Source organism: Mchenga conophoros, linkage group LG19 (genome assembly GCF_057382185.1).
Source record: "Mchenga conophoros isolate Kocher_MC1m ecotype Shallow Benthic linkage group LG19, M_conophoros_male_GT1.1, whole genome shotgun sequence".
Lineage (NCBI taxonomy): Eukaryota > Metazoa > Chordata > Actinopteri > Cichliformes > Cichlidae > Mchenga > Mchenga conophoros.
Window position 1 is genome coordinate 15,787,165 of NC_140544.1, and position 25,688 is coordinate 15,812,852.

Below are 25,688 nucleotides of genomic sequence, written 5' to 3' on the forward strand. Positions count from 1 at the left end.
CCTGTATTGATATCTACATGTTAATGGGAAATTTAGTGGATATATATGAGCTGTCTATAGGTCAGGGTTTTGGTACCAAAACTATTGAGAGATCAGTCCAGACATAGAGTACAGATCCGAGGTCTGAAAAAGACTGCACAATATTTTAATCATCTATATAACTCATCCTCACAAAGCTTATCTAAGGACAGCTGCAGTTTGTCTGATGACAAAAAGAAATGTCTTTCAAAGTCTCTAAAGGGAAAAAAAATACTGAGATACTTAAGTGATGGCGTGACCCTGCTTTAGACAGGCCCAAGCCACTGCTTCAGTCTTCCACTTGTCTGGGACACAACAAGAGACAAGCTTATATTCTGTCATTAGCCAGTGAGCATACACTGTTGCCCTGCTTTCTGACTCTAACAAGGACCATAATATACAGAATGATCTTAACATTTTACTCAGTGTGTCATGAAAGTAATCAGCTAAAGTTATCAGCAACATGTTTTTTGAGCAACAGACCTTTTCTATATCAACAGTCTTCTTTTTGCAACCAGATCAGTCTCCCCCTGCCGGTCATAGCATTCAGTATATGGTGTGAGCCAGGCGTGACACTTGGGTTTATCCTTTATAAAGTTACGATGTGATGGATGGATCTCTATTCTGTATATAAAAGAATATTAAGAGTACCATGAGTCCTGGCACTCCATGGCATAAAACTATAGTCCAAGTGTCTCAAGTTGGGCTAGAGGACAGCTGACATGCTACTGTAGTTTTAAACCTTTGCATTATTAGCAATGCTGTTTCTGCAACACTAACCAACACATACATATACAACACATACAAACATATCAAATCATATCATCACTTTTCCATGCTGTTAAATACCTACAATTCAGCAAAGAAGGGCAAAATTTTGTGGGCTGTAGAGAAAAACAGACTTTTTAACAGTAACGCTGACAGTTCGAGTTCTGTGTCAGATCTTTAAGTTTTCTGATAGACACGTGTACAGACGCAAACACGCCAATGTATCCAGCACCCTTGAACAAGCTACAAGCGCAAATGTCACACACGCTGCCGCTCTACGTAACACAAAAGTGGAAACAAATTCAGCCTATTCAGAGAGTATATTTTCACCCTTTTTATATTTGACATTTTATATTTGGCTGACTTCCCACCTTCATCTGACCTACCTGATAACCCCAAAATGGCATCAACTGGCTCTAAGAACATTTTCTGAAAGATTTGAAAATGACACCAGTTATACATTTACATTAGTAGATAAGAACATTCACAAGTGTCTCTCTACAGTTATGGTTATATTTGCCGCTCTTTGTGACTATTCACACTGAAACAATACAAATATAAGCTATTACCTGCTGAATGGAACAAATATTGTTTTTGAACAACTAGGTGTCAAATTTTGTACAAATACACCGGGGACAAAGCCAGGAAATCATTGGTGATCCCTTGCCTCCACCACAATGTTGACATTTTTTGTCAGATGTTTGGACAATTACTAAATGGACTGTCACAAATTTTTGGCAAAAGTATTTATGGGCTCTAAGGTTAGAATCCTAGAGATGTTAATGAAACCATTACTTTTTCCCAGAAAAAATTATGAGGTTGTTTTTGTGGCTCAACACAAAATGCTTGGCAACTCTTTTTAATCGTTATTCACATTGGGTGAAGACTTTCATCGGTTACTTAATTCAAGTAAAGCAAAAGGATCCAAAAGGGCATTCACACAGGAAATGACATGAGTTCTTTGCCAGATACTTTATTAGCAGGAATTACAGCAACATTTTAAAATTGATGATTTATTGGTTTTTAAATCTTGAATTTTTAAATAAGGTTACACATGACATTTTCTGTCTGAGTAGTTGACATTTTTCACCTGAGTGAACACTGTATGCACACAATACACCTGAAAAAAGTGCTCTTCTCAAAACAAGCCCACAAGGAGATGAGGGCAAACAAGGAGAAGACACACTATCTCTATCTCAGCATTTTCTTTGATGCAAAACAGGAAGAGGCTTTCGTGATTTAGGTGCTAAGCTTTAGTTAATGTCTGGGCTTGAAATTTCCTTGTGCTGTTGCCAAAGGTAAAACGGAAATTCAGTATTGGCATGAAAACTAGGCCACTTATCCTTTCTTTTTCCTTTTTCCACCAAATATCACCTTCTCCTGCTATTATGAAAGGGTGTCAGAAATGTACAAGACAACTTTGGGAAAATATGATTAGAGATTCTTAGATAAGACAGAAGGTCTGTGAGCACAGTGGGAAGAGCTGGGAATAAAACCTATAGCTCCTTATGTAACCTGCCTGCAGAGAAGAAGGGGAAAATACAAAGAGTGCGCATGAGAGCGAGAAAATTGTAAAGTATGCAGGCTGATGATGACAAGACATAACTCATCTGTGGATAGACTCCTTTTTTTTTCTTTTCACAAGTGCATATATGAGCCTGAAATGTTTCATTTCTAAAGCTTTTGATGAAGTCCCACCAGAAACTGCCAAGAAAACACTACAAAGGCTCTATGATGAAATTTGTTGAGACGGAGAAAAAGTGTGTAGATGACACTAGAAGATACAAATCGCAAAAACTGTGTAGCAAAATGTTTTAAAGATCCCTCAATAAATTCCCCCCAATTTAGTTGGATATTTATATAAACCTGACTTTACTTTATTACTGTATTCTTTTATTTTCCTAGGTACAACACTGGCACCGTGTGTGTTCACAGGTCATGCTCAACATTCAAACTCAAGGAATAATATAAAAGTGGCCGCAAATATCTATAGAAAAAATTATATATTGTATTTTTATTTTTTATAATCCCTTTTCTTTGTCAAATCCACTGAAAGGACATTTTAGTATGAAGTTAAAGGAGTGGTGGAAATGGCAGACACAGAGAGGTAGAATGTTTTAGTCGGTGAAAATAATTCCACCACCTCCTTTTTTGGGAAATTCGTATAAAAGCCACCAAGAACAGTTGTGTGGCTGTTGCAATAACATGTCTCATTTACATTTGAAACAGGAGAAAAAAGCAAAGAAGGCTATCAGGAAGACAGAGAAAGACAGGGAAAGAGTATGTCAAGACACAAAAATGTATTCCTTTCAATTCCCTCTTAGTGCTGCTGCCTGAGAACTCACTCACAATGCAAAGCTTCTCCTCTTTTCTTTGATTTGGTAGTGTTCACGGCTCCATTTATCAAGGCTTCTATGGCTAAAAACTGCAGAACTAATACACATCCACTTTGCCAACTGCGTTGATGTGACATAGAGAAGTGTATCATGAAAAAATCTTGCATAATGTAATGGTCTTTGCAGCCACTGAAAGTAATTTTGTTTTTGTGTTGCATCCTTTTTTTTAAAATAGGTCAGTTTTGTCTGTAAATTAGCTGCTGAATAGACCTGGGGTTCTCAAACATTTTGGCACTGGGCACCCATTACAAGGAAGACAATTTTTCAACTTCTAATAGTCCTAATGATTTAGCTAGTTTTGGATCAGCTATCCTTTGACTGATTCAAATATTTGTCCTTGCTTACTACCCAACTAGCTGGCTAATAATCCACATGGTCCAAGAGCATGAGCATGTTATTATCTAAGGGAAATGGGAGATTTAAAAAAAAAGGATGGAATGAAAGATGTGATGTGTCACAATCATACAGTACAGTCACACCAGGTAAAACAATGTTTTAAGACTGCAATGTGACCAACTGTGTTGCCTTTGAAATGGTTGCTTCAAAAATGGGGACCAGGTACACAATTACTTATAGCCAGCTGCTTTTGCAAAGTGACTTTGGTGCATCAAGGTGGTGATAAAATTGCATTAAGTGTCAGTCTGCTGCTAGTCGCTACCAGTTTGGTAATAAATGGGGTCAAGTCAGCAACGGCAAGCAGTCTGTAATAATTGAATTAAAAACACAATTAACGTACAGAAATTCTCATTAGGCACTTAAATTCCTGACAAAATTTAAAGCAGAAATTCACATAGTAACATTGTTTCTGGAAGATGTATTTGGTATAGGAATATAACCTGATAAAACTAGTGGTGCATGAGTTGAATCAAGTCCAGTACTGCAAAGAGACACTCATAGTTGAGTTTCACTCATCAGTGCAGACTGAGTCAGACAGATTGCAATCTGCTGGAAGCTTGACTGACTTTGTAAATTAGATAGCAATTATTTGCAAACTTTCAACAGTTTAAGTTGGACCACAGCTATTCTGAGACAGACTGTCTCCCACCAGGCGACCTGTGGAAACATCCTGCGATCAGCCATAGGTTGAGGGTGTTGTACGCTCAACCTCTTGGTGACCAGTTGCTGGAGTACTACATAGTGTTTCACCAGTTCCAAATAAACTTGAAGCATCCCAGCAAAACCCGATTGATTGCCAGCAGTATTAGTCAGTAAAATTTTAATTAATTTGAGCTGTAACCCTTAGAAAAGAACCACTGACACTAATAGCTGAACTTAGATTTTAAAATGAAGTAGTTCACGTCAGGTATTGTGAAAATGATCACTCTTAAAAGGCATCAAGAACTCGGACTAAAACAGTCTAATTTGTACTTTGTTGGCTTTTTAATAACACTATAATAATAATAATAATAATAATAATGATAATAATAATAATAATGGATTGGATTTATATAGCGCTTTTCAAGGCACCCAAAGCGCTTTACAATGCCACTATTCAGTCACTCTCACATTCACACAAAGGTGGAGGCAAGCTACGGTTGTAGCCACAGCTGCCCTGGGGCAGACTGACAGAAGCGAGGCTGCCATATCGCGCCATCTGGCCAACACCAGTAGGCAGTAGGGTAAAGTGTCCTTCTGGTTACAGATGCGCTTCCCAACCCCCTGAGCCACGGTCACCCCTATTACTAACGACCATTGCCATTATTTAATCTACAGTTTACCTGTGTATAATTATACCAGACCTGTTTACAACTACCAAGTTTATCAGGTGTATAAAACTGCTTCATGATAATTTTATATGCTGTTTACAAACGTCCATGTATAGTTGTAAACCTGCCGTCATTCAGCTGCACTGTAAACTGCTGCTTACTGATGGAAGTTCCACTGTTCATCATATGGATTGTATGGCATCATGTGGATCACTATACACTGTCGGATGCTAAGATCAAAGTTACTTCAAAGCCAGTGATTTTACATATAGAGGCAGTCCACCAGCTGGAAAACAGTAGATTTTTATGTTGCAGTACACATGTCCAGCAGGATATCACAAACCATATGGCAGATTATGGCTCCATTGATGACCTTGAGACATTATGTACAATTGGTGCATAATGTCTCGAGGTACATATTAGTCCAAAAGTTCAAAATCACAGCTCTAAGCTGCCTTCTCCTCTTCTCCAAACAATTTTTAACAATTGTAACCTTCCCACTGGCAGAACTCCCAGATCCACAGCTATGAAGATCCCATCAGCTGTGGCCCTGCGGCAACTACAGTCCGGGACCTGGAGATTAGCATTTGGTGATCACTAAGTGGAGGAGTGGAGATTCCTGCCAGGCACGGATACACTGCTTTGCCAGAGAGAGGGCTTCGAGGTTACCCATCTCTCCCACTCTAGTTTAGCTTCACTCATTGAAGGACCCAGAAACATGGCTGTAAGAGACTCTTTGTGGGGTGGATGTGTCACGATTGCAGTACAGAGTTTTTACTGTACAACAGAAACACGACACTGTAAAATATAAATATAAAAGGGTACCAAGATCATTGCATAAAAACACTGTGAGGCTACAGAGGAGAACTGATGATACGCAATTACTTTTCTATATTATTTATTTGTTTTGAAACCACTGGTAATAAGTGAGCTGAGATAAAACCTAAAAGCTTGAAAAATCGAAACATTAATTATTCACCAAAGTGTCTTTATTAAATCAAAAGGGTATTAATCTATCAAACTCAAATGAAACCTGCTTAATGCACTTTGGACAACAATCCATGCCCCTTTGAAAATTATGATTAAAAAAGCAGTACAGGTTACTATACACTAACAGTTGTCATGACTACGCTTTTGTATTATCACTACTGGGAGTTAAAATATATTTTCTTCATTCTAACTTAATATGCAGTTTATATTGATTTCTTTACTTTACAAGTTAAGTAATGCAGCAGTTGGCAATAATTCAACTCGCTAAGTGTATCCACTGCAAAGACAGACACATATGATGTCAGTGTTGTGGCTGCTTCTTATTTCATTTATGGGAATGTAAATTGAATAATTAAGTTAGTCGCAAGAATAATCCCTTTCACTTACAGGGATTTAAGCTGGTTCAATTTGACATAAAAATACAGCTATTCCTTTGATTCCAGCCAGCTGTCTCTGCTGTGTGGGAACACTTTGATCAATTATAACCATGGAAACTCTTAATTGTACAAACAGATTGCATCAACTGGTAATGCTCACATTGTGTCTACAGTTTGAGCAACATGGCAGCAGTGCAGCAACAGCAGCCTCTGCATTCAATGTCTCTATAGATGATGTGTTTAAAGACAGTACTGCATGTACTAGTGAATGAAATCCTGCCACTCTGTTTGATGCTGATGGCTTCGTAGAGATATGGACAAGGTGATATCCCCCGACATCCACAGCAACATTAGACAGATAGTGATAAAGTCCACATCAGGAGAAGGACTGTAGTAAGTCACATGTTTGTCAGCCTGGAGTCTGTGGTTTGTGTCATGTTTGAGCACTTTCTGTTTAACACCTTTGGTTTGTTTTCATTCAATTTATCATTCTTTTAAATGGTAAGTACAGGGTTGGCAGGAAATAACTCTTTTTGAGTAAAAAACCCCAAAACAAAACCCTTTGAAATCAGAAAAGGGCACTGATATTGCTGCATGGAGTAAAGCTTGCTTTCCAGCAGTGACAATATCAAAATGTTCAATGCATAACCTCACACAATTTCAACAGCCTTTAGAGGACTTCTCTGCTTTATTGTCCAGTTTAAATAGTTATCAGAACTCAAATATAACACACTAAATATCTGCATCTTCATCTTATTGATGTAGAAACCGAAGCTGTTCCATTACTGATGACATTCAGTAATCTGTAGATTTTTCAGTTTCAAAATGTGCAACATTACTTGCCTATAACATGACTGAAGTGTGGTCATGACTGACGTACAGTACTATTCTGCAAAAGTATTGAGTGATTTCTTATTTCTATTCATTTTGTTATGAAAATGGACCAGCTTATTGAAAATGTTTGCAAACATACACGGAAATGAATATCTATAAGGCAAAAACTGAGTTTGTACAATTCTAATAACCTTGAAAATCAATATGTAGTATATCGAGGTCTGGGCCATGTGGAAGGCTAATCCATGGACGATAGTGTTCCATTGTGACTTTTTCTCTCCTGGTATGCTTTTACTGCATTGGCAATGTGTTTAGGATCATTTTCATGCTTCATCAATTTGACTAAATCCCCTACACCACTGGATGAAATGCAGCCCCAAACCATGACAGACCCTCCACTGTGTTTTACAGATGGCTGTAGACACTAACTGAACTAAAACTTTTCATCATTTCTTAAGACATTTCATCGCTTCTTTGCAACAGCCTCCCTTCCATTGAGACTCTTTGTGATAAGGCCTTTCAGTAATTTGCATCTCTCAGGTCCCATGCCAGGTATTTGCTGGATTTGTTCGTATTTCTCAAGGAGATGACTTTTAGTACTTTTAGATTTAGATAAGCCTCCTTTGTCCTAAATTTGTCCAGTTCCATCAGAGTTTTTAAATGACACAATGCACACCATAAGACAACTTTTCAATAGTTCTTTGGGAATCAGCTTATTGGTGCATAGATTCAACTAAAGAAATGGGAATAAATGATGTTTTTTTTAATCAGATACCTAACCATACTAATAAATCAAATTTGAAATCAGTTCTTTGCTGACTTGTCTTTTACATGCAGACTCAACACCGTTCAGCCATCAGAATTAGGGGCCTTTTTTATGTTTGAATGATAAAAAAAATCCTCTAAATACAGCCAGAGTGGACTGGACTGAAAATGAGTGAAAAAGAAGCCAATGTCCGAAGGAAAACTTTGAATACCCTTCAGAAAACCTGGAGAACAACTGCTCAAGACCGCTTTAAAAACAGGTCAGTCTCCTTGGAAACAAAATATAAAGAAATGAGGGGTAGCTCAAGACTTTTGTCCAGATCAATGTGTAGACCAAAAAGGATTTTTTCAAACGCTACTGCTGTAATAAACGTTATCATCCTACCTTATGTATTAGGAATGATTATATTATATAGCACTCCCCATAATATTCCTATTGTACATCAAAATTACCATTAACATTTGCCTCCTTTGATGCTTCCTTCCCCCACATTACATTACCTATCAATCACTTTTATGATGATCCTACTTTACTGCGGTGATTTAACCTATATCAACCATTTTTCCACACTGTCCTGCCCTATCCTCCTTTCATTAAGCAAGATATTAATGCACTTACAATTGAGGCCACTGGGTACTTGTAGTGATAATGCAGTGTAAGAGATTGGTATACACACGGCCCTTTTCTTGCAGGCATGTGCAAAGACTGTACTTCTACAGAGTTCATGTGGAGAAACACATCAACATGAGGACATTACAGTCTGAATAAATATTGGCCAGAAAACACACATCCTGTAGCTCTCATATACATGAAGACAGCTGTTCTGGAACTGGTGCTGTGAAAATACAATGTTAAGAAATCTGAGGCAGGAGGTTGATGGAAACCATAAAAAACTATAACTTTATAATTCCACTTACATACTAGTGAGAAAAAAAATCTTCCCGAGCTACGAGTCACTCAGAAAACTGCCACCTATGTTCTGTTCTGTGTGCTTTGTTCCTTCATCATTGTTTTATTTTATGTCCTTTCAGTTAGCCAAATGTTCACTTTATTCAATTAATCAGAAAAAGGACCTATTTTCACACTGCGTCACCATTGGTGCACAGTGTCAACATGATGTTGGCAACCTTGTTTTTGTATAAGAATATAACCAGAATACAGCCAGATAGCAGCCATTTAAGTGGATTCCTCTCTTGCAAAGACAATCATTGCAATGAATTGGGCTCATCAGTGCAAGCTGACTCAGATTTATTGCAATGTCTTAGAAATCTATCTGCATTTATAAAGTAGACAGCAATTATTTGCAAACCTTCATCAATCTGTTTGGTAAGTTTAGGCTGTCTCTTTCTCTGACTATGTTGTCACTCAGTGTTTGCAAAAATACACCTCAGTCAACAATGCTGTGCTGTTCCATCAGTGTTTCACAATTAGCGCTAAACTGGATAGAGAGTGCTACAGTAATTACGTGCAAAAAGCCCTCCGACCCACGGTAACGACTTATTTGGCTCTTTCTCTTAAGGTGGTTAATTTTTCATTCTTCCATAATTGGTATACTTTTTTCATTTTTTCTACAAAAAAATGTCCATACATTTATTTTTACACTGCGAAACACACTTGAAGTGGATAAAGTATTATACAAAAAGATTTCATTTTCAAAGATTTCATGTACTTGGACAACACCATCAGATGTGATGCAACATTAATGAAACTCAGACGGTCAAGCAGCTTGCAGGACTTTCAAAGCAAGCACTCTCTCCTTGGGTGAAGGCTGGAGCAAAACTTGTGTGATTGTGTTGGAGTTTGTCACAGCAACAAAATATTGCTACATGCAGAAGTTGCATAAGCTTAAAAATGTATTCTTTTATCCTTTAGTTTGACACTTCAAACGACTAATTAATTGAGAAAAATTCTGACTGCACAGTGTAAGGACTATCTACTTGTTATGTGTGATATTATTAATTTCTAGGTCCCAATTTTTCAGAAATAAAAGTGTAGTTTTGGACGGTCAGTGAAGTTATGTTATGTTATTTTAATGATTTGGCCTTTTGTGGCATTTGTGAAGCTCTAAACAATGGATAAGGGTTTAATTGTTCTTTAAAGAAGTACACAGGAAGGATCAGTTAATCACATGACAAGAATAAGATACTGGATACAGATCAAAGTCACAGCCAGTGTCTCAAGTGACACCGTGCATAACACATGGCTATTCATTATGATGTTGCTGCATGGCCTGATTTTGTTTTTCCTCCCCAAAAAGCACGATCCTGAGCACAATCTCCACAATCAAATTTTAGTTGTTCTGAAGCATTAATACTAATGTGTAAAACACTATGAACCCCAGGGGTTTGAATATACACTGAAAACTGAAACTAAGTTTAGAGACAAGAAACTAGCATGGACATGGACAGTGACATTTTTTGCCTCAGTCCTTGAACACTTATTTTGAAATCAAACAATGGAGGTTAAAGTCTATATAAAGTCCTGGTTTCAGTATGAGCATGTTAATATAGTTAATAATATATAGAAAGTTCATGGGCAGGACAGAGCAGGCACACTTTGCTCCCCCTCCCCCTCTTGTGTTTAGATGTTGCACCGTCATGTGACGTGACTTAGACGCTTTGGGCATTGTTAAGTTGTTTACATATTATTTATATTCTCACCAGTTTTTTTTTTGTTGTTGAGAATTTTAATTGTCATGTTTTTATTATAGCTTCTCAACAGTACTTGTTTGTTTTAATTTGTTTACTGGTTTGCGTGCACTCTTTATTTAAGATTTTTCAAAAAAAAATAAAAAAAATAAAGCATTTTCTATTCAATGATAAACTTTATCCTATTTATGTCCTGGTTTTAATTATTTAATAATAAAAAAAGGAAACATCACAAAGAACACATAAGGTCATGAAAAGTAATTGAGATTTAGCAATACAATGACGCATCCACCTTATTTATTGAAAAGTATTAGTATCGGTATCGGCGATACTGGCCCGTATTTACTTGATATCAGATAGATACCAAAATATGCAGTATCGCACACCACTATCTTCAGATCTTGTTTGCTGTATCTTTGTTTGACTGGGTCAGCCAAACAAAGATATTGGCTGAAAAGCGCTATCACTGCTTTCACTGTATGTTTACAATCACTCATTCTGCTGAATCTCTCTCTCTCTCTCTCTCTCTCTCTCTCACTATATATACATATACATATATATACACACACACACACACATATATATATATATATATATATATATATATATATATATACATATATATATATATATATATATATATATATGCTGAGACAATCCAGCACATAACAGCAGGGTGCAAGATGCTAGCAGGCAAGGCATACATGGAATGGGACACGCCCTCAAGGGTGGTGGAGAATGACCGAGCTAAGATCCTGTGGGACTTCCAGATACAGACAGACAAAATGGTGGTGGCTAACCAACCGGACATAGTGGTGGCAGAAAAAACAACAGAAGAAGACGGCCATAGTGATAGATGTAGTGGTTCCCAATGACAGCAACATCAGAAAGATGGAACACGAGAAGCTATATATACATACATACATACATACATACATACGCTACCGCTGATCCTTTTCAGGGTCGCGGGGGGTGCTGGAGCCAATCCCAGCTGTCATAGGGCGAGAAGCGGGGTACACCATGGACAGGTCGCCAGTCTGTCGCAGGGCTAACACACAAGGACAGACAACCATTCATACTCACATTCACACCTAGTGGCAATTTGGATTTTCCAATTAACCTATCCCCACAAACTGCATGTCTTTGGACGGTGGGAGGAAGCCGGAGTACCCGGAGGGAACCCACGCAGACACGGGGAGAACATGCAAACTCCACACAGAAAGACCCCGGCCTGATGGTGGAATTGAACTCAGGACCTTCTTGCTGTGCGGCAACAGTGCTAACCACCGTGCCGCACATTGTGTCTACAGTGTATATATATATATATATATATATATAATATATATATATATATATATATATATATATATATATATATATATATATATATATATATACACACACACCGCGTCAGGTGTTGAGGAACCAAGGCACCCTGACGAAAAGTGGGCTACTGGAACAAGAAGGCATCGGTGGGCAAGAGACGAAAACAGGGCGTTGTTGGAATGCTACTACGCAAGTAACCCCGGCGGGAGGGGCTACATGAATAGGATGAGGGACCTATGGATTCTTCGATACCCAACATCCACAATGACGGCGAAACAACTAGTAGCTCAGTGTTCCAACATTCGAAAGAAGGGACTGCTCTCACAGCTAGAGATTGACGAGGTACAACACAAATGCTACGGCAAGGAGGAGTCAGGACGCCAGGTCAGGGGGGCGATATCATCACCCCCACCCGAGATTGGGTACATAGCCCCAAGTGCGATAGGAGAAGGATTGTTGAGTGCGAGAGGAACTGACCTGAAAAATAGGATCATGGCCAAGCTTGAAACCTGGATCCCCCGTAGCCGGTTACCAAGATTACGTGAAGTACCCTCAGAAGGTCTGCTAGATGATGTTAATGCAGCACTACGGGCAATACCTACAACCACGATTACCGACACTAACAAGCTGATCTACAATACGGCAGCAGTGATCAGTGAGATGCTTGGCTACAAGTTGAACAGCCACAAGGGGCAGTACCCTCCATGGAGAAGGAGGCTAGAGGGCAAGATCAAAGTAGCACGGAGGGAGGTTAGCCAACTAACGGAGTTGCAGAAAGGTAAGACAAATAAGGTGCCTAAGAAATACAGCAAGCTGCCCATACCTGAGGCCTTGGAAACTGCCAAGCAAAGACTCACAGCCTTGGCCAGCTGCTTGAGGAGGTACACCAGAGAGATAGAAGGCAGGAGAATAAACCAGCTGTTCTCCACAGAACCAGCAAAGGTGTACTCTCAGTGGCAAGGGAACAATAAGAGAACAGCACCACCAAGGCTGGAGACGGAGCAATACTGGAAGAGCATATGGGAGAAGGATGCAACCCATAACGGCAATGCTCAGTGGCTAGAGGATCTGAGGGCAGACCACAGCGACCTCCCTGAACAGGGTCCAGTAACCATCACAGTGGCAGATATCCAAGAAAGGGTCTCCAGTATGAAGAGTTGGACAGCACCAGGGCCCGACATGGTTCACACCTACTGGCTGAAGAAGCTGACTGCACTCCACGAGCGTCTGGCAGCACAAATGAACCAGCTGCTAGTTAACGAGAGACACCCGGAATGGCTAACTGAAGGCCGGACGGTCCTGATCCCCAAGGACCCCAAGAAGGGACCGGTCCCCTCCAACTACCGACCAATAACCTGCCTCAGTACTACATGGAAGCTCCTGTCAGGCATCATATCGGCTAAGATGAACAGGCACATGGGTCAATACATGAGCGGGACACAGAAAGGAATTGGCAAGAATACCAGAGGCGCAAAACACCAGCTACTGGTAGACAGAACAATCAGCCGAGACTGCAAGACCAGACTGACCAACCTGTGCACTGCCTGGATTGATTACAAGAAGGCCTATGACTCAATGCCCCACAGCTGGATACTGGAATGCCTAGAATTGTACAAGATCAATGGGACCCTAAGAGCCTTCATCAGGAACTCAATGGGGATGTGGCGTACAACACTAGAGGCCAACTCCAAGCCCATAGCACAAGTCACCATCAAGTGCGGGATCTACCAAGGAGATGCTCTGTCCCCACTGCTGTTCTGCATAGGCCTGAACCCCCTCAGTGAGATCATTAACAAGACTGGCTACGGATACCGACTACAGAACGGAGCAGTTGTCAGCCACCTCCTGTACATGGATGACATCAAGCTGTATGCCAAGAGTGAACGAGACATCGATTCACTGATCCACACTACCAGGCTATACAGCAATGACATTGGAATGTCGTTCGGACTGGAGAAGTGTAGCCGGATGGTAACAAAGAGAGGGAAGGTAGTCAGAACTGAGGGGATTGAACTACCAGAAGGCAACATTGCAGACATAGAGGACAGTTACAAGTACTTGGGGATCCCGCAGGCGAATGGGAACCATGAAGAGGCCGCTAGAAAAGCTGCAACCACCAAGTACCTGCAGAGGGTCAGGCAAGTCCTGAGGAGTCAGCTGAATGGTAAGAACAAGATCCGGGCCATCAACACGTACGCCCTACCCGTGATCAGGTACCCTGCTGGGGTAATAGGCTGGCCAAAGGAGGAGATAGAAGCCACTGACATAAAGACAAGAAAGCTCCTGACCATGCATGGAGGGTTTCACCCCAAGTCCAGCACCCTGAGGCTGTACGCTAAGCGGAAGGAAGGGGGCCGGGGACTGGTGAGTGTCAGCACCACAGTCCAGGATGAGACAACGAACATCCAAGAATACATTGGGAAGATGGCCCCAACTGACCGAGTGCTCAGTGAATACCTCAGGCAGCAGAAACCCAAGAAAGAGGAGGGAGACGAGGAACCACCATGGAAGGACAGGCCCCTGCACGGTATGTACCACCGGCAGATAGAGGAGGTGGCTGATATCCAGAAATCCTACCAGTGGCTGGACAAAGCTGGACTGAAAGACAGCACAGAGGCACTAATCATGGCAGCACAAGAACAAGCTCTGAGCACAAGATCCATAGAGGCTGGGGTCTATCACACCAGGCAAGACCCCAGGTGCAGGCTGTGTAAAGATGCCCCAGAGACAATCCAGCACATAACAGCAGGGTGCAAGATGCTAGCAGGCAAGGCATACATGGAACGCCATAACCAAGTGGCCGGCATAGTGTACAGGAACATCTGTGCCGAGTATAACCTGGAAGTCCCGAGGTCAAAATGGGAGATGCCCCCAAGGGTGGTGGAGAATGACCGAGCTAAGATCCTGTGGGACTTCCAGATACAGACGGACAAAATGGTGGTGGCTAACCAACCAGACATAGTGGTGGTAGACAAACAGAAGAAGACGGCCGTAGTGATCGATGTAGCGGTTCCGAATGACAGCAATATCAGGAAGAAGGAACACGAGAAGCTGGAGAAATACCAAGGGCTCAGAGAAGAGCTCGAGAGGATGTGGAGGGTGAAGGTAACGGTGGTCCCCGTGGTAATCGGAGCACTAGGTGCGGTGACTCCCAAGCTAGGCGAGTGGCTCCAGCAGATCCCGGGAATAACATCGGAGATCTCTGTCCAGAAGAGCGCAGTCCTGGGAACAGCTAAGATACTGCGCAGGACCCTCAAGCTCCCAGGCCTCTGGTAGAGGACCCGAGCTTGAAGGATAAACCGCCCGCAGGGGCGTGCTGGGTGTTTTTATATATATATATATATATGCATGCTACTTCATGCCCAAATTAGCATGGAAATAATTACTTTTGAAGCCTTGGAATTTAGGATGAGATGTACATTAGTGCATTCATTTTTGTTTCTTTTTTCCCTGTATGTTAAACCTGCATTTTAATGTAGAATCCATTATTGTATTCTGAGCTGAATGTCTCCAGCTTCAGGGAAATGTAAAAAATGAATAAAAAATGAATAATGAAGCCTAATAAGATTCAAGCTACCTTGCAGTTAGAAAGACCCTGGTAAATGACTAATGTGTACAGGGATTTTTTTTTTGTTTCCTACTTGACTAACCTTGTGCTAAATGCCCAGACAACCAAATTGGGCAAACATGTCAAAACACAGCATTAAAATTCAAAGGCAAAGGCACAGATTTGCAATTAGTAACCTGACTGACTCTTCCGATGTTTGTGGGTGGCTCTTCTTGCTTTGTTTTAACCCTCTCTTTTTTTTTTTTATAATAAGAGTCTTCCCATCAGAGCAGAAATGTGGGGAGTTTAGCTGAGCGAGTCTACAATGGCAGGGATGGTGTGGGAGGATGGCAGTCTCTGACTACAAATGAGAGCGCACACAATGCACAGCCTAATCTGTCACACATGTAATGAGCACATCCCTGCTTTGCTCCCTTAAGGACACACACACACGTTAATGCACACTCCCATTCACGTGCAGCCAAAGCTGGAGGGATGCATATAGCATGATATTCATATGATCCCAGTCCCCTTAAGAGATTAGACACACAAGCACCAAGAAACCACTTCATAGAGGCAAGGTGAGCTCAGCTCTTTGTATTACCACATCCTACAGACACTTTCCCTAAAAAGAACAGATATGTTAATAAAGCCACCCATGGATATGACCACACATACCAAGTATTAAGTGGTGAAGCGGGTATTGTTATGGCCTCTGTCGCCCTGTTGCTCTCAGTGTGAAACGCAGATCTCAGAAAAGCCTTCATTGAAAAGGCAGCGTGAGGGGGCCACAGACCTGGTGTTAATTAAGGATTACTCGCACCATAAGATAATACTAACGCATTAACTTTGACTGCTGCAAAAGTAAATTACACATGGTAGTAACAAACTGCACTGCAAAAAACAGGTCTTAAAAACTAGAAGAAGAAGAAAAGAAGGAAGAAAATGATCTGTGACAGGAAAAATCCAAGTCGTGATCTCTTGACCAGAGTGATCACTGTGTACCATGCTTTCTCACAGTTATACGCAATGTTGCCAGGCCCATTTGAAAATGTGGGCCTGTGATGGTTCACTTACACTCATCCATTGTTTACAATGTATTTGAAGAAATGTTAATATTACATGGCATTTGTGCCTACTATGAGTACAAATGTGTGCTGTGAAATATACCCAGCATTCATCGCGGTTATGATACCTGTGAAAAATGTAATGAAGACAAACTCTGAATGGTTTCCATTCACAAATCTTTAGTTTTACAAAGATCATAAAGTCACTCTAAACATCACTATGTACTGTCACTGTAGCAGTAACCCACTGCACTAATGGTGTCACATCTTTACTAGGCCTACATGCAGATAAATAAAATGCAGCATTAACCATGCAACTGTAAATATAATGGAACAAACTCAAGGTTAACACAGCATAAAATCAAATTTAAAACTCTTGCTGTTATACATAAACCTGGTAAATATATCCCTCTCGCCTGCTCTAACATTGTGCTTAAAACAAAGAAATGCAGTTGTACTGCCTAACCTTCCTTTGATAAAATGGACCAATATTCAGTTTAAATACACTAAAGTACCAGGGGGAATTTCACTTTTCTATATAACTGGCCAGATTATCACATTTGTTTTTTTTCCATTAAGGTGTGTCTTGTTTACATGTGAAAGGGTAATATGCTAGAAAAGAGAAAAACATCAACAAAGCAGTTTTGTACCTGTCAGTGTTGAAACAGCAAGCGCAACAAGTTCTAAATCTTATGAATGAATAAACACAGACGCAAAAATAAATCTTTAAAATAAGTAAATGCTCCAAAATAAAATGTCCTGATAAGAAGAGATGTCAGACAAAAAACAAGCACACATTGTCTTGAATGAAGATATTTCATCTCAGCTTTTTTGAACTCCACAGTAAAACACATTTTGGTGGTTTCTAATTCCCTCAAATCATCAACAAAAATTTAATTAACCACAGAGAAAAGAATCCTAACACTTCTGCCCAATTGTAGTTGTATAGAAATGGGCTTACCCTGTGATGCGCGGGAGAGTGTCGGTTGAGAAGAGGGAGAGAGGGGACTTGTCTCGCATTATAAGCCAAACAGTGTACTGCCCACGTTGCCTGGGGTGGAAGAACACAGCCATGTCCAGGCTACAAGGACCTTGTCCCCCCCATAGCCAAGGACTGAGCACCCAGGGGCCTCCAAACGCTGAACCGTTCACCCAGAGAAACTCACCTGAGGGAGAGAGGAAAAGCAAACAAGTGTAAAACCAAGACTAGAGATTGACTAAATGCATGAGTACAAAAGCTTGAAAACGATATGGAATCTTGCATGCATGATATGATGTTGTAGCATGTATTGAGATGATTTATGGGAAGTAGAACGAGATAGTTTTAAGGCCACATCTGAGTCTAGCCCTTGAAGAAAATTAATAAAATAAAGCTGCTTTGAAAATAAGCTGTCAGTGACACCCTGTGCACAAAAAAGTCAAGCAGGGGGGAAAAGGAAAAAAAAAATCAAAGAGATTTTTTTTATAGCTTTGATATTCCATTTCACTTTCTATTAAGCTCACTCAAGGAAGAAGTTGATCAGAAGCACAAAGTTTGGTATCTGTGTGTTTGTGGCAAAGTGGCACAAAGAAACTCAACTTAAAAGGAAGAAAATCCATTTTTAACAGGCTCAGTTAAGTAAAGTATTGTTAATGAGGAGATTATTAAGAAAATTCAAACCAAAAATTTTAAATAAGAAGGAATAACTGATTTTCTGTTATTCAAGGTCAATTTTCAAAAGCACACCATTGTTTTTCTTGTGACATTACCAATAAGTTTGATGTGTCACATGGCCCTCTTCCTATTGAAAAAACAAAAGTTGTATCCAAGATGGCCGACTTCTAACTGGCCACCATGGTCACCACCCATCTTGAGGAGTTTGCCCCCTCACATATACTAATGTGCCACAAACAGGACTTTAATATCACCAACCATCCCCATTTTATTATGGTGTATCCATATAAATGGCCCACCCTGTACACAGCTTTTGTATTGGAACACATTAACAGAACAGATGTTTCTTAAAATCTTTAAAAGTGATTTCAAAGCCTAAATCTAGCTTATTTAGTCTTAACTAAGTGCCAAATGGTACAAACTGTATGAATCTGCAATTAGGTGGCACCCAAACATCTGACGCCACAAGTCAAGATGTTTCTAGTTTGCACCGAAGCCACTTTCGTTCAAACCTGAAAACGAAAGTTATCGCTGCACTATTCACAAGCATTCTGTAGTCGTGTGAGGATGTTTAGGTTTCTCAGTTATTATAAGTGTTCAGTGGCATTTGAGGTGACTGTGGAAGAAAGTAATTGTCAGTTGGTACTTGTTGATCTTTGAGGTGTGTCTTGGCTCATTATCGTGCTGCAGTATGACTCCTTGTCCATAAAGAGGCACAGCAGAAGGTGGAGCATGCCTTTCAAAAATGCAGTACTGCTTCTTCTGAGTCATAGTGTAGTACATGATTGACTATGGATAAGAAAGGTATCATCCCCTCTCTTATCTTTGTCTCCTTACATTCACCGTTCTGTTAATGCCTATAATTTCTAATATGGATTCAACAATAAATATGATCTCCTTCCATCATCTACTCATGTATCCATCCAAAGCATTTCCCTTTGTAAATCTGGTGTGATGTCTTACTCTAAAAAAGGTTTTTAAAAAACCTTGGAAAACTTCATTTCACACGGAGAGAGTCTATCTTCACTACAAGCTTTTACTTAATAATTTATCCTCACTAAAACAATGCTGCTTAGCCAGCAATGTTCTGCTGGAACCTTGAGGCACAGCCACATTTATAGCAGGTGAACAATGGCTGTAGTTGAATAAGTCTCTGGTGAGTCAGTCAAATCGACCCCAGTGCCATCCAAACGCTGCTTTATTGGAAGGATGCAAGTCAAGGGAATCAAACGTTTTGCAGAAAGCAGGGGAAATGGGCACAAACATGCTACAATTTGGCTGCTGACATAGAAATAGTGGAGAAAGCGAAATACACTTTTAAATATTTCTAAACCCTCAAACTTTGTATTTCTGGTATTAATGGCAGATACTTTTTCAAAGCTTTTTCTGTCCTTGTCAGCAAGGGAATAATTCTACTTTATGTTTATTAGAGAGGTCATAGTGGGTGGTGGTAGTGCCAACAGAATTATCCTTCTCTGATAACAAATGCCTTCCCCTATCCCATGGGGCTGTTGAAAAAAACTGGATAATTTGAAGGCCTTCACATTGGAGTGCTCCAGTTAAGCCTCATTTGCTCTGCTTTCCACATTTGAATGCTTCTTACACAGAGGGTCCAGACAATTTGGCAAGGACAGTATGAATGCTTACAACAAGTTTCAGGCAATGTGGACTGAATGCATTTTCTACACACCCAACAGCAATCTGATATAAAGGTTTTAAGACTTAGCCTGGAAGGGTTTTGGGCCCGAAGGCAGAAAACTATTAATTTTTTTTTTTTTATATACTTTTTCAACATGTTCAAAATAAAGATTCAATCAATCAAAACTCTTCTTTCCCAGTTCTAATAAGATGGAGAAATACCTGCTTGGGAGCAATTACTGGCAGGGCACAAATTATAATGGCAAAGTGCAAAGCAAAGACTGTAATTCGGTTAGTAGAGTTCAGCTTTAGCTTTACCCCTAAATACTGCTGCCTAACAGAGTTTGATAGTCTTATTTAATGCATCACAATATTCGCTTCCTCTGACTGTCTTCCCAAATTTGCATAGTGCAACATCATCATTGACAGGGTATTAAGCAGATGGGATCCCTCAACTGCTTATATTGAGAAAAAAAAAACATTAAAACATCACAACACAAAGCATTAGGCAAGATTTGTGTTTGTTTGTTACATATGTTGTTCCACTGTTGGATGCTAATATTTAAAATGAGCAGGGTGAAAAAAAATGCCTGGATCCATGAATATAAATCATGCAAAGCTAATCTAGTATGTCCAAGACTAGAAATTCTGTGTTTGTAAATTAGCATAATTAGCATTATATGCTCTTTAAATCAGCAGCAATTGCATGTTTAAACATGGAGCAGTGAACACAGCTCTTATTTGGCCTGACAATGTTAAATCATAACAAAGATAAAGTTAGTTCTCTTGAAAGATAACCTGCAATTATAAGATAAGAACTGTGATCCAACAGTCCTTTTACTCTGTTTGTTTTTCTTTCAGTATATTTCATAATTAAATTGCGTACTGACTGCCCGAGAGCTGCTTGAGTCTTCATAAACAAAGATACTGATGTGATTGTTGTGCATTCAATGTTGTCAGCGTCGGGGTAGAAAACTTGTTATCAAGTCTTTTTAAAAACACTAATTATCAACTGCAGCATGTATGCTTTTATCTGTTAGTAGCTAATAGGTATAGGAATATATCCAAGATCAAGCTATGACACTAGAAACTTGCTTTATTTATTTATTTTTTAATCAAAGTTGTACTTTTTGTACTGTTTTCTTATCCATGATCGTAATAACTTTGCATGTAAACACGCTTTTAAAATGTAAACTATTCCTCATTAGAATTTTATTCATCTAGAGTCCAAGAATAAAATATACAGGGAGTGCAGAATTATTAGGCAAATGAGTATTTTGTCCACATCATCCTCTTCTTGCATGTTGTCTTACTCCAAGCTGTATAGGCTCGAAAGCCTACTACCAATTAAGCATATTAGGTGATGTGCATCTCTGTAATGAGAAGGGGTGTGGTCTAATGACATCAACACCCTATATCAGGTGTGCATAATTATTAGGCAACGTCCTTTCCTTTGGCAAAATGGGTCAAAAGAAGGACTTGACAGGCTCAGAAAAGTCAAAAATAGTGAGATATCTTGCAGAGGGATGCAGCAGTCTCAAAATTGCAAAGCTTCTGAAGCGTGATCATCGAACAATCAAGCGTTTCATTCAAAATAGTCAACAGGGTCGCAAGAAGCGTGTAGAAAAACCAAGGCGCAAAATAACTGCCCATGAACTGAGAAAAGTCAAGCGTGCAGCTGCCAAGATGCCACTTGCCACCAGTTTGGCCATATTTCAGAGCTGCAACATCACTGGAGTGCCCAAAAGCACAAGGTGTGCAATACTCAGAGACATGGCCAAGGTAAGAAAGGCTGAAAGACGACCACCACTGAACAAGACACACAAGCTGAAACGTCAAGACTGGGCCAAGAAATATCTCAAGACTGATTTTTCTAAGGCTGTGGTTGCTGCTGCACGCAATGTTGATGGTGAACAGATCAAAACACTGACAGAATCCATGGATGGCAGGCTTTTGAGTGTCCTTGCAAAGAAAGGTGGCTATATTGGTCACTGATTTGTTTTTGTTTTGTTTTTGAATGTCAGAAATGTATATTTGTGAATGTGGAGATGTTATATTGGTTTCACTGGTAAAAATAAATAATTGAAATGGGTATATATTTGTTTTTTGTTGAGTTGCCTAATAATTATGCACAGTAATAGTCACCTGCACACACAGATATCCCCCTAAAATAGCTAAAACCAAAAACAAACTAAAAACTACTTCCAAAAACATTCAGCTTTGATATTAATGAGTTTTTTGGGTTCATTGAGAACATGGTTGTTGTTCAATAATAAAATTATTCCTCAAAAATACAACTTGCCTAATAATTCTGCACTCCCTGTATATGTCAAAATCTAACATTTAAGACTTCATGAAAATGAAAATTATAATAACTTTATGAAAATTACAACTTTTCTCAAGAGCTATTCATAATGGAAAAACAACCCTCATTCCTAAAACAACTGAAAGACTCTATAACTAGAAAGAACTCTTCAGTAACCACCAATCTATACACTTTGATTTTAACCCACACTACCACTAGTGCTCTACTTGCCCTATTATTCTTTGCAAACGGAGTTTCTTGTAGGCTATTTCTTATTTATCCGTGAAGCTCAACCTCAGTGACACCAGCTTAATCTGCAGTGCCTCTAAACTGGTACTTGATTGCTGCCCCTGCGATGAGGAAGACAAGCCCCAAAACACAGAAGCAAGAAACATTTCAATCCAAAGTGAAAGTTCTATTCTGTATCATTGAATCAAGCTGGTAAACAATTTTCTCCCTCTCTCTCTCTGTGCAGTTACCGATTCAATCAACGGAGGCTCTTGTTGACATAGCATACCAAATCCAACTGTTGGAGAGAACAGAATTCCCTCAGATAATAAAATTGCAGCTAAAGGCCTGAGAGAAGGAGGAAAACAAACAATTCAGATTGTATTCTCTGCCAAATCCTCTTATAACATAATGCATTTACCCAGGGCCAGCACAGGATTTCTGGGGTGCCAACAATTTGACTGACAAACATTTTAATTTACAACCCATTCATCTGATCAACACAGTGACACAGCTTCCACAGTAGCAAAATGGTGTTAAAGTATGTTCTGCATGCTGATAAAAAGCTATCTTGTGATAGTGTATTGTTGGTGGTTTCTTCAATAAAACTGTTTACTGCAGCAGTGATTTCAAATTGAAATCTGGTGTGCTGTTATGGTGAAAGGGGACGACATCAGTAAAATTGCAATCAGGGACTGCGATTCACTGGCAGGGCTGAAAATTCCCTCTACATCACACAAAAATTACTTACTTGACCGAGATAGCATGTGTATTGTGTTGGGTTTCTGAGAACATCAAGACAATATCTTCTCATTTTTCTACCGTATTATTATCTTTAAATGTACTATAAGGCAATATCCTGCAGTCCAGTGCCACAAACATTCCAGTCTTGTAATGGTGAAGAACCTGTTTAAAAACTTCAGCATCCAAATCTGGATCTGGATGAAACGCAGGAATACAAAAGTTAATCTTTCTAAGTTGGGCCAAGCCCCACTTCTAGTATAATGACATGTAAATCCACTCAAACAGCCTGAGTAATCTAGCTACCAAGCAAACCAGACTAATCACATAACCTCCTCCTTCCCCCAGGCAAAACTGCTTTTTAGTAATCATCATGAACCACTATAGAAAGTGTAAAAAGATGAATCACTCTGTTTTTCTTCAGGGATTTGGAAGAAGAAGCAAGAAAAAGAAGATTTTTAAACATTATTTTGGGACAAATGCGAAAAACAAACCCCACTCATACTGTGATTTCCATTGATTTTTAATTTCACCATTAAAGTTGACTTTGTTTGGTGGTCGAATAAAAGTGTACTCTACAGCATTTTCTGGTTATAGCGTGAAAGAGTTATTAAACATGTGAGTGGAATTATATGTCTATACAGTGTCTGTTTGTCTTTGTCAACTAAATGTTAATCATACTGATTTTATTGTAGGTTACCTTATAGTGCACATAACACCAATAGCTCTCTGCTCTCTTATGCAGAAACATCCCAATTGCACTTAAAGCTTTCACTGTCTTTAAAAAAAAATGCTGTTTCTGGACTGCACAGAGCTCGCATGTATGACAGACAGATTTGAATGCAAAACTGGACCAAAAATATTCAATAATGAATGATTAATAATACGACTAACCGGATGAAGACCTAATGCTTTGAAACACCAGGTGTAAACATGGTACACACACGATGTGTCCTCTCCTTTTAATAAGAATGAAAATAATGTGAGTAAAAAATAACACAAATCTGAATAAGTGAACATGAAATGTTCACAGGCATGCTGCCCATTCTGGGTGCAACTCAGTGTGAAGTTCAATGTGTGTAAAAGAACAAAAAAAACCAAAACATCATGCGTGGGAGTACAAAGCAAACCACAGTTTTGTTTTGATTTTTTTTTCCTGGGCTACATGGTTTAAAAAGGAAATGGCTTATTCTGACTATGCAACAGGGGCTGATATGGAGGGGGTGTACAGGGGCATGCAGAAAAGATGCCAATGGAATAACACGGATAGAAAACACTTGCAATTCAATTTGAGTGACTTTATTCTTATTTCAAAATGTGCGTTTGTGTGTTTTTCTTGAACAAAGTTAAAGAAAAACATTGCATTTGTTCATTACTCCAGTTTGCTGTGTGGCAAACACTAACTCCTCTGCCCTCTAAGCTACAACTAAAACATAAAAACAGTTCAGATAAGCAGTATTTATAAAGATCATCATGAGAGTGTGAAAAGGTAGATGGGATGTGAGACAGGACACAGTTTTTTTTAAATGTAAATTTTGTTAACTGTATTAGCTTCTCATTTTCTTTAGGCTTCCTTCCTTTTTGTAAAACAGGGTTATGTGTAATAACAATTTGTATAAAACAATTTGTGTTGTAACAGGATCACTACAGTCGAAAGAACGCTGCTGTTTCTCCAGACCCAGACCAAGCACAGTAGACTCCAGTGACAACTGGTATGACATTGATTTAGTCAGAAACAGCATTAAATAAGGAGGTGAGGTGGAAGTGGGTTGCAAAGCAGCTAACAAATGTGCAGACAGGCTCGAGTAGCTTAAAAATAGCACAAACTGGATGTGTAAAGTGTTGGCTGAGCCATTAGCTGATGTGAGCTGACACTCAGATGAGCTGATCTGCCAAGATTGCAGCTGAGCTTGATTTGTTGCCTGCTGGAACAGTGTGTTGAATTATTGGTGAAAGCTATCAGAAGTGCAGGACAATTAAACACACACACACACACACACACACACACACACACACACACACACACACACACACACACACACACACACACACACACACACACACACACACAAAAAATCAATATGGACAAGGTGATTTATTTCTACACCAGAACTGACTTTTCTGTTGACCAGCTGATCTTATTTGTTGGAACCAATTTGTACTAGAATGCAGTGCATTCACAAAATACCTCAATTTCATAGGCAGAACAAAATATTATATTTAAACATATAAATATTAAAATATTGCATATTGAATCCTCAAAGATATTGTAATGCTTTTGAGAAGTAAAAAGCATTTATTTATTTAAAAAATGTATTTTCTAAAATACATCTTATTATATTATATATATTAGTAATCATAATAACACAACATAATAATCACAGTCACCGTCTAACTCTGCAGAATGTCAGTGAAATTGTTATTTTGGCATCAAAAGCAATCAAAAAGATAACAGCTGATCACCTTTAATTTATAACAACAAAATTAGTCAGTGGAGAATTAATGGGGAAAAACAGCCCTCAAACTTTTGACAGAACACAGAAACTGGAAGAAGACCTCATTAACCACTGGAAACAAACATCCTTTGATCATCATAGTCAAGTGCCATGGTTTTGTCTTTTACTTTGTCATGCATATTTCAACATGATTTCCCTATAAAAATGACATAGAGAGTAAAAT

General features: G+C 39.3%; 1 protein-coding gene across 3 annotated transcripts in view; it reads right to left on the bottom strand.

The window, feature by feature from the left end:
- The window catches only part of alk (ALK receptor tyrosine kinase), a 454,675-nt gene that overhangs the window by 176,047 nt on the left and 252,940 nt on the right, over positions 1–25,688 (bottom strand). For all 3 annotated transcript variants that reach the window (XM_085258181.1, XM_085258182.1, XM_085258180.1), the window contains exon 4: positions 17,405–17,609. In XM_085258181.1, the coding sequence (XP_085114307.1) occupies positions 17,405–17,609 (205 nt within the window). The remainder of the gene's footprint in view (positions 1–17,404; positions 17,610–25,688) is intronic.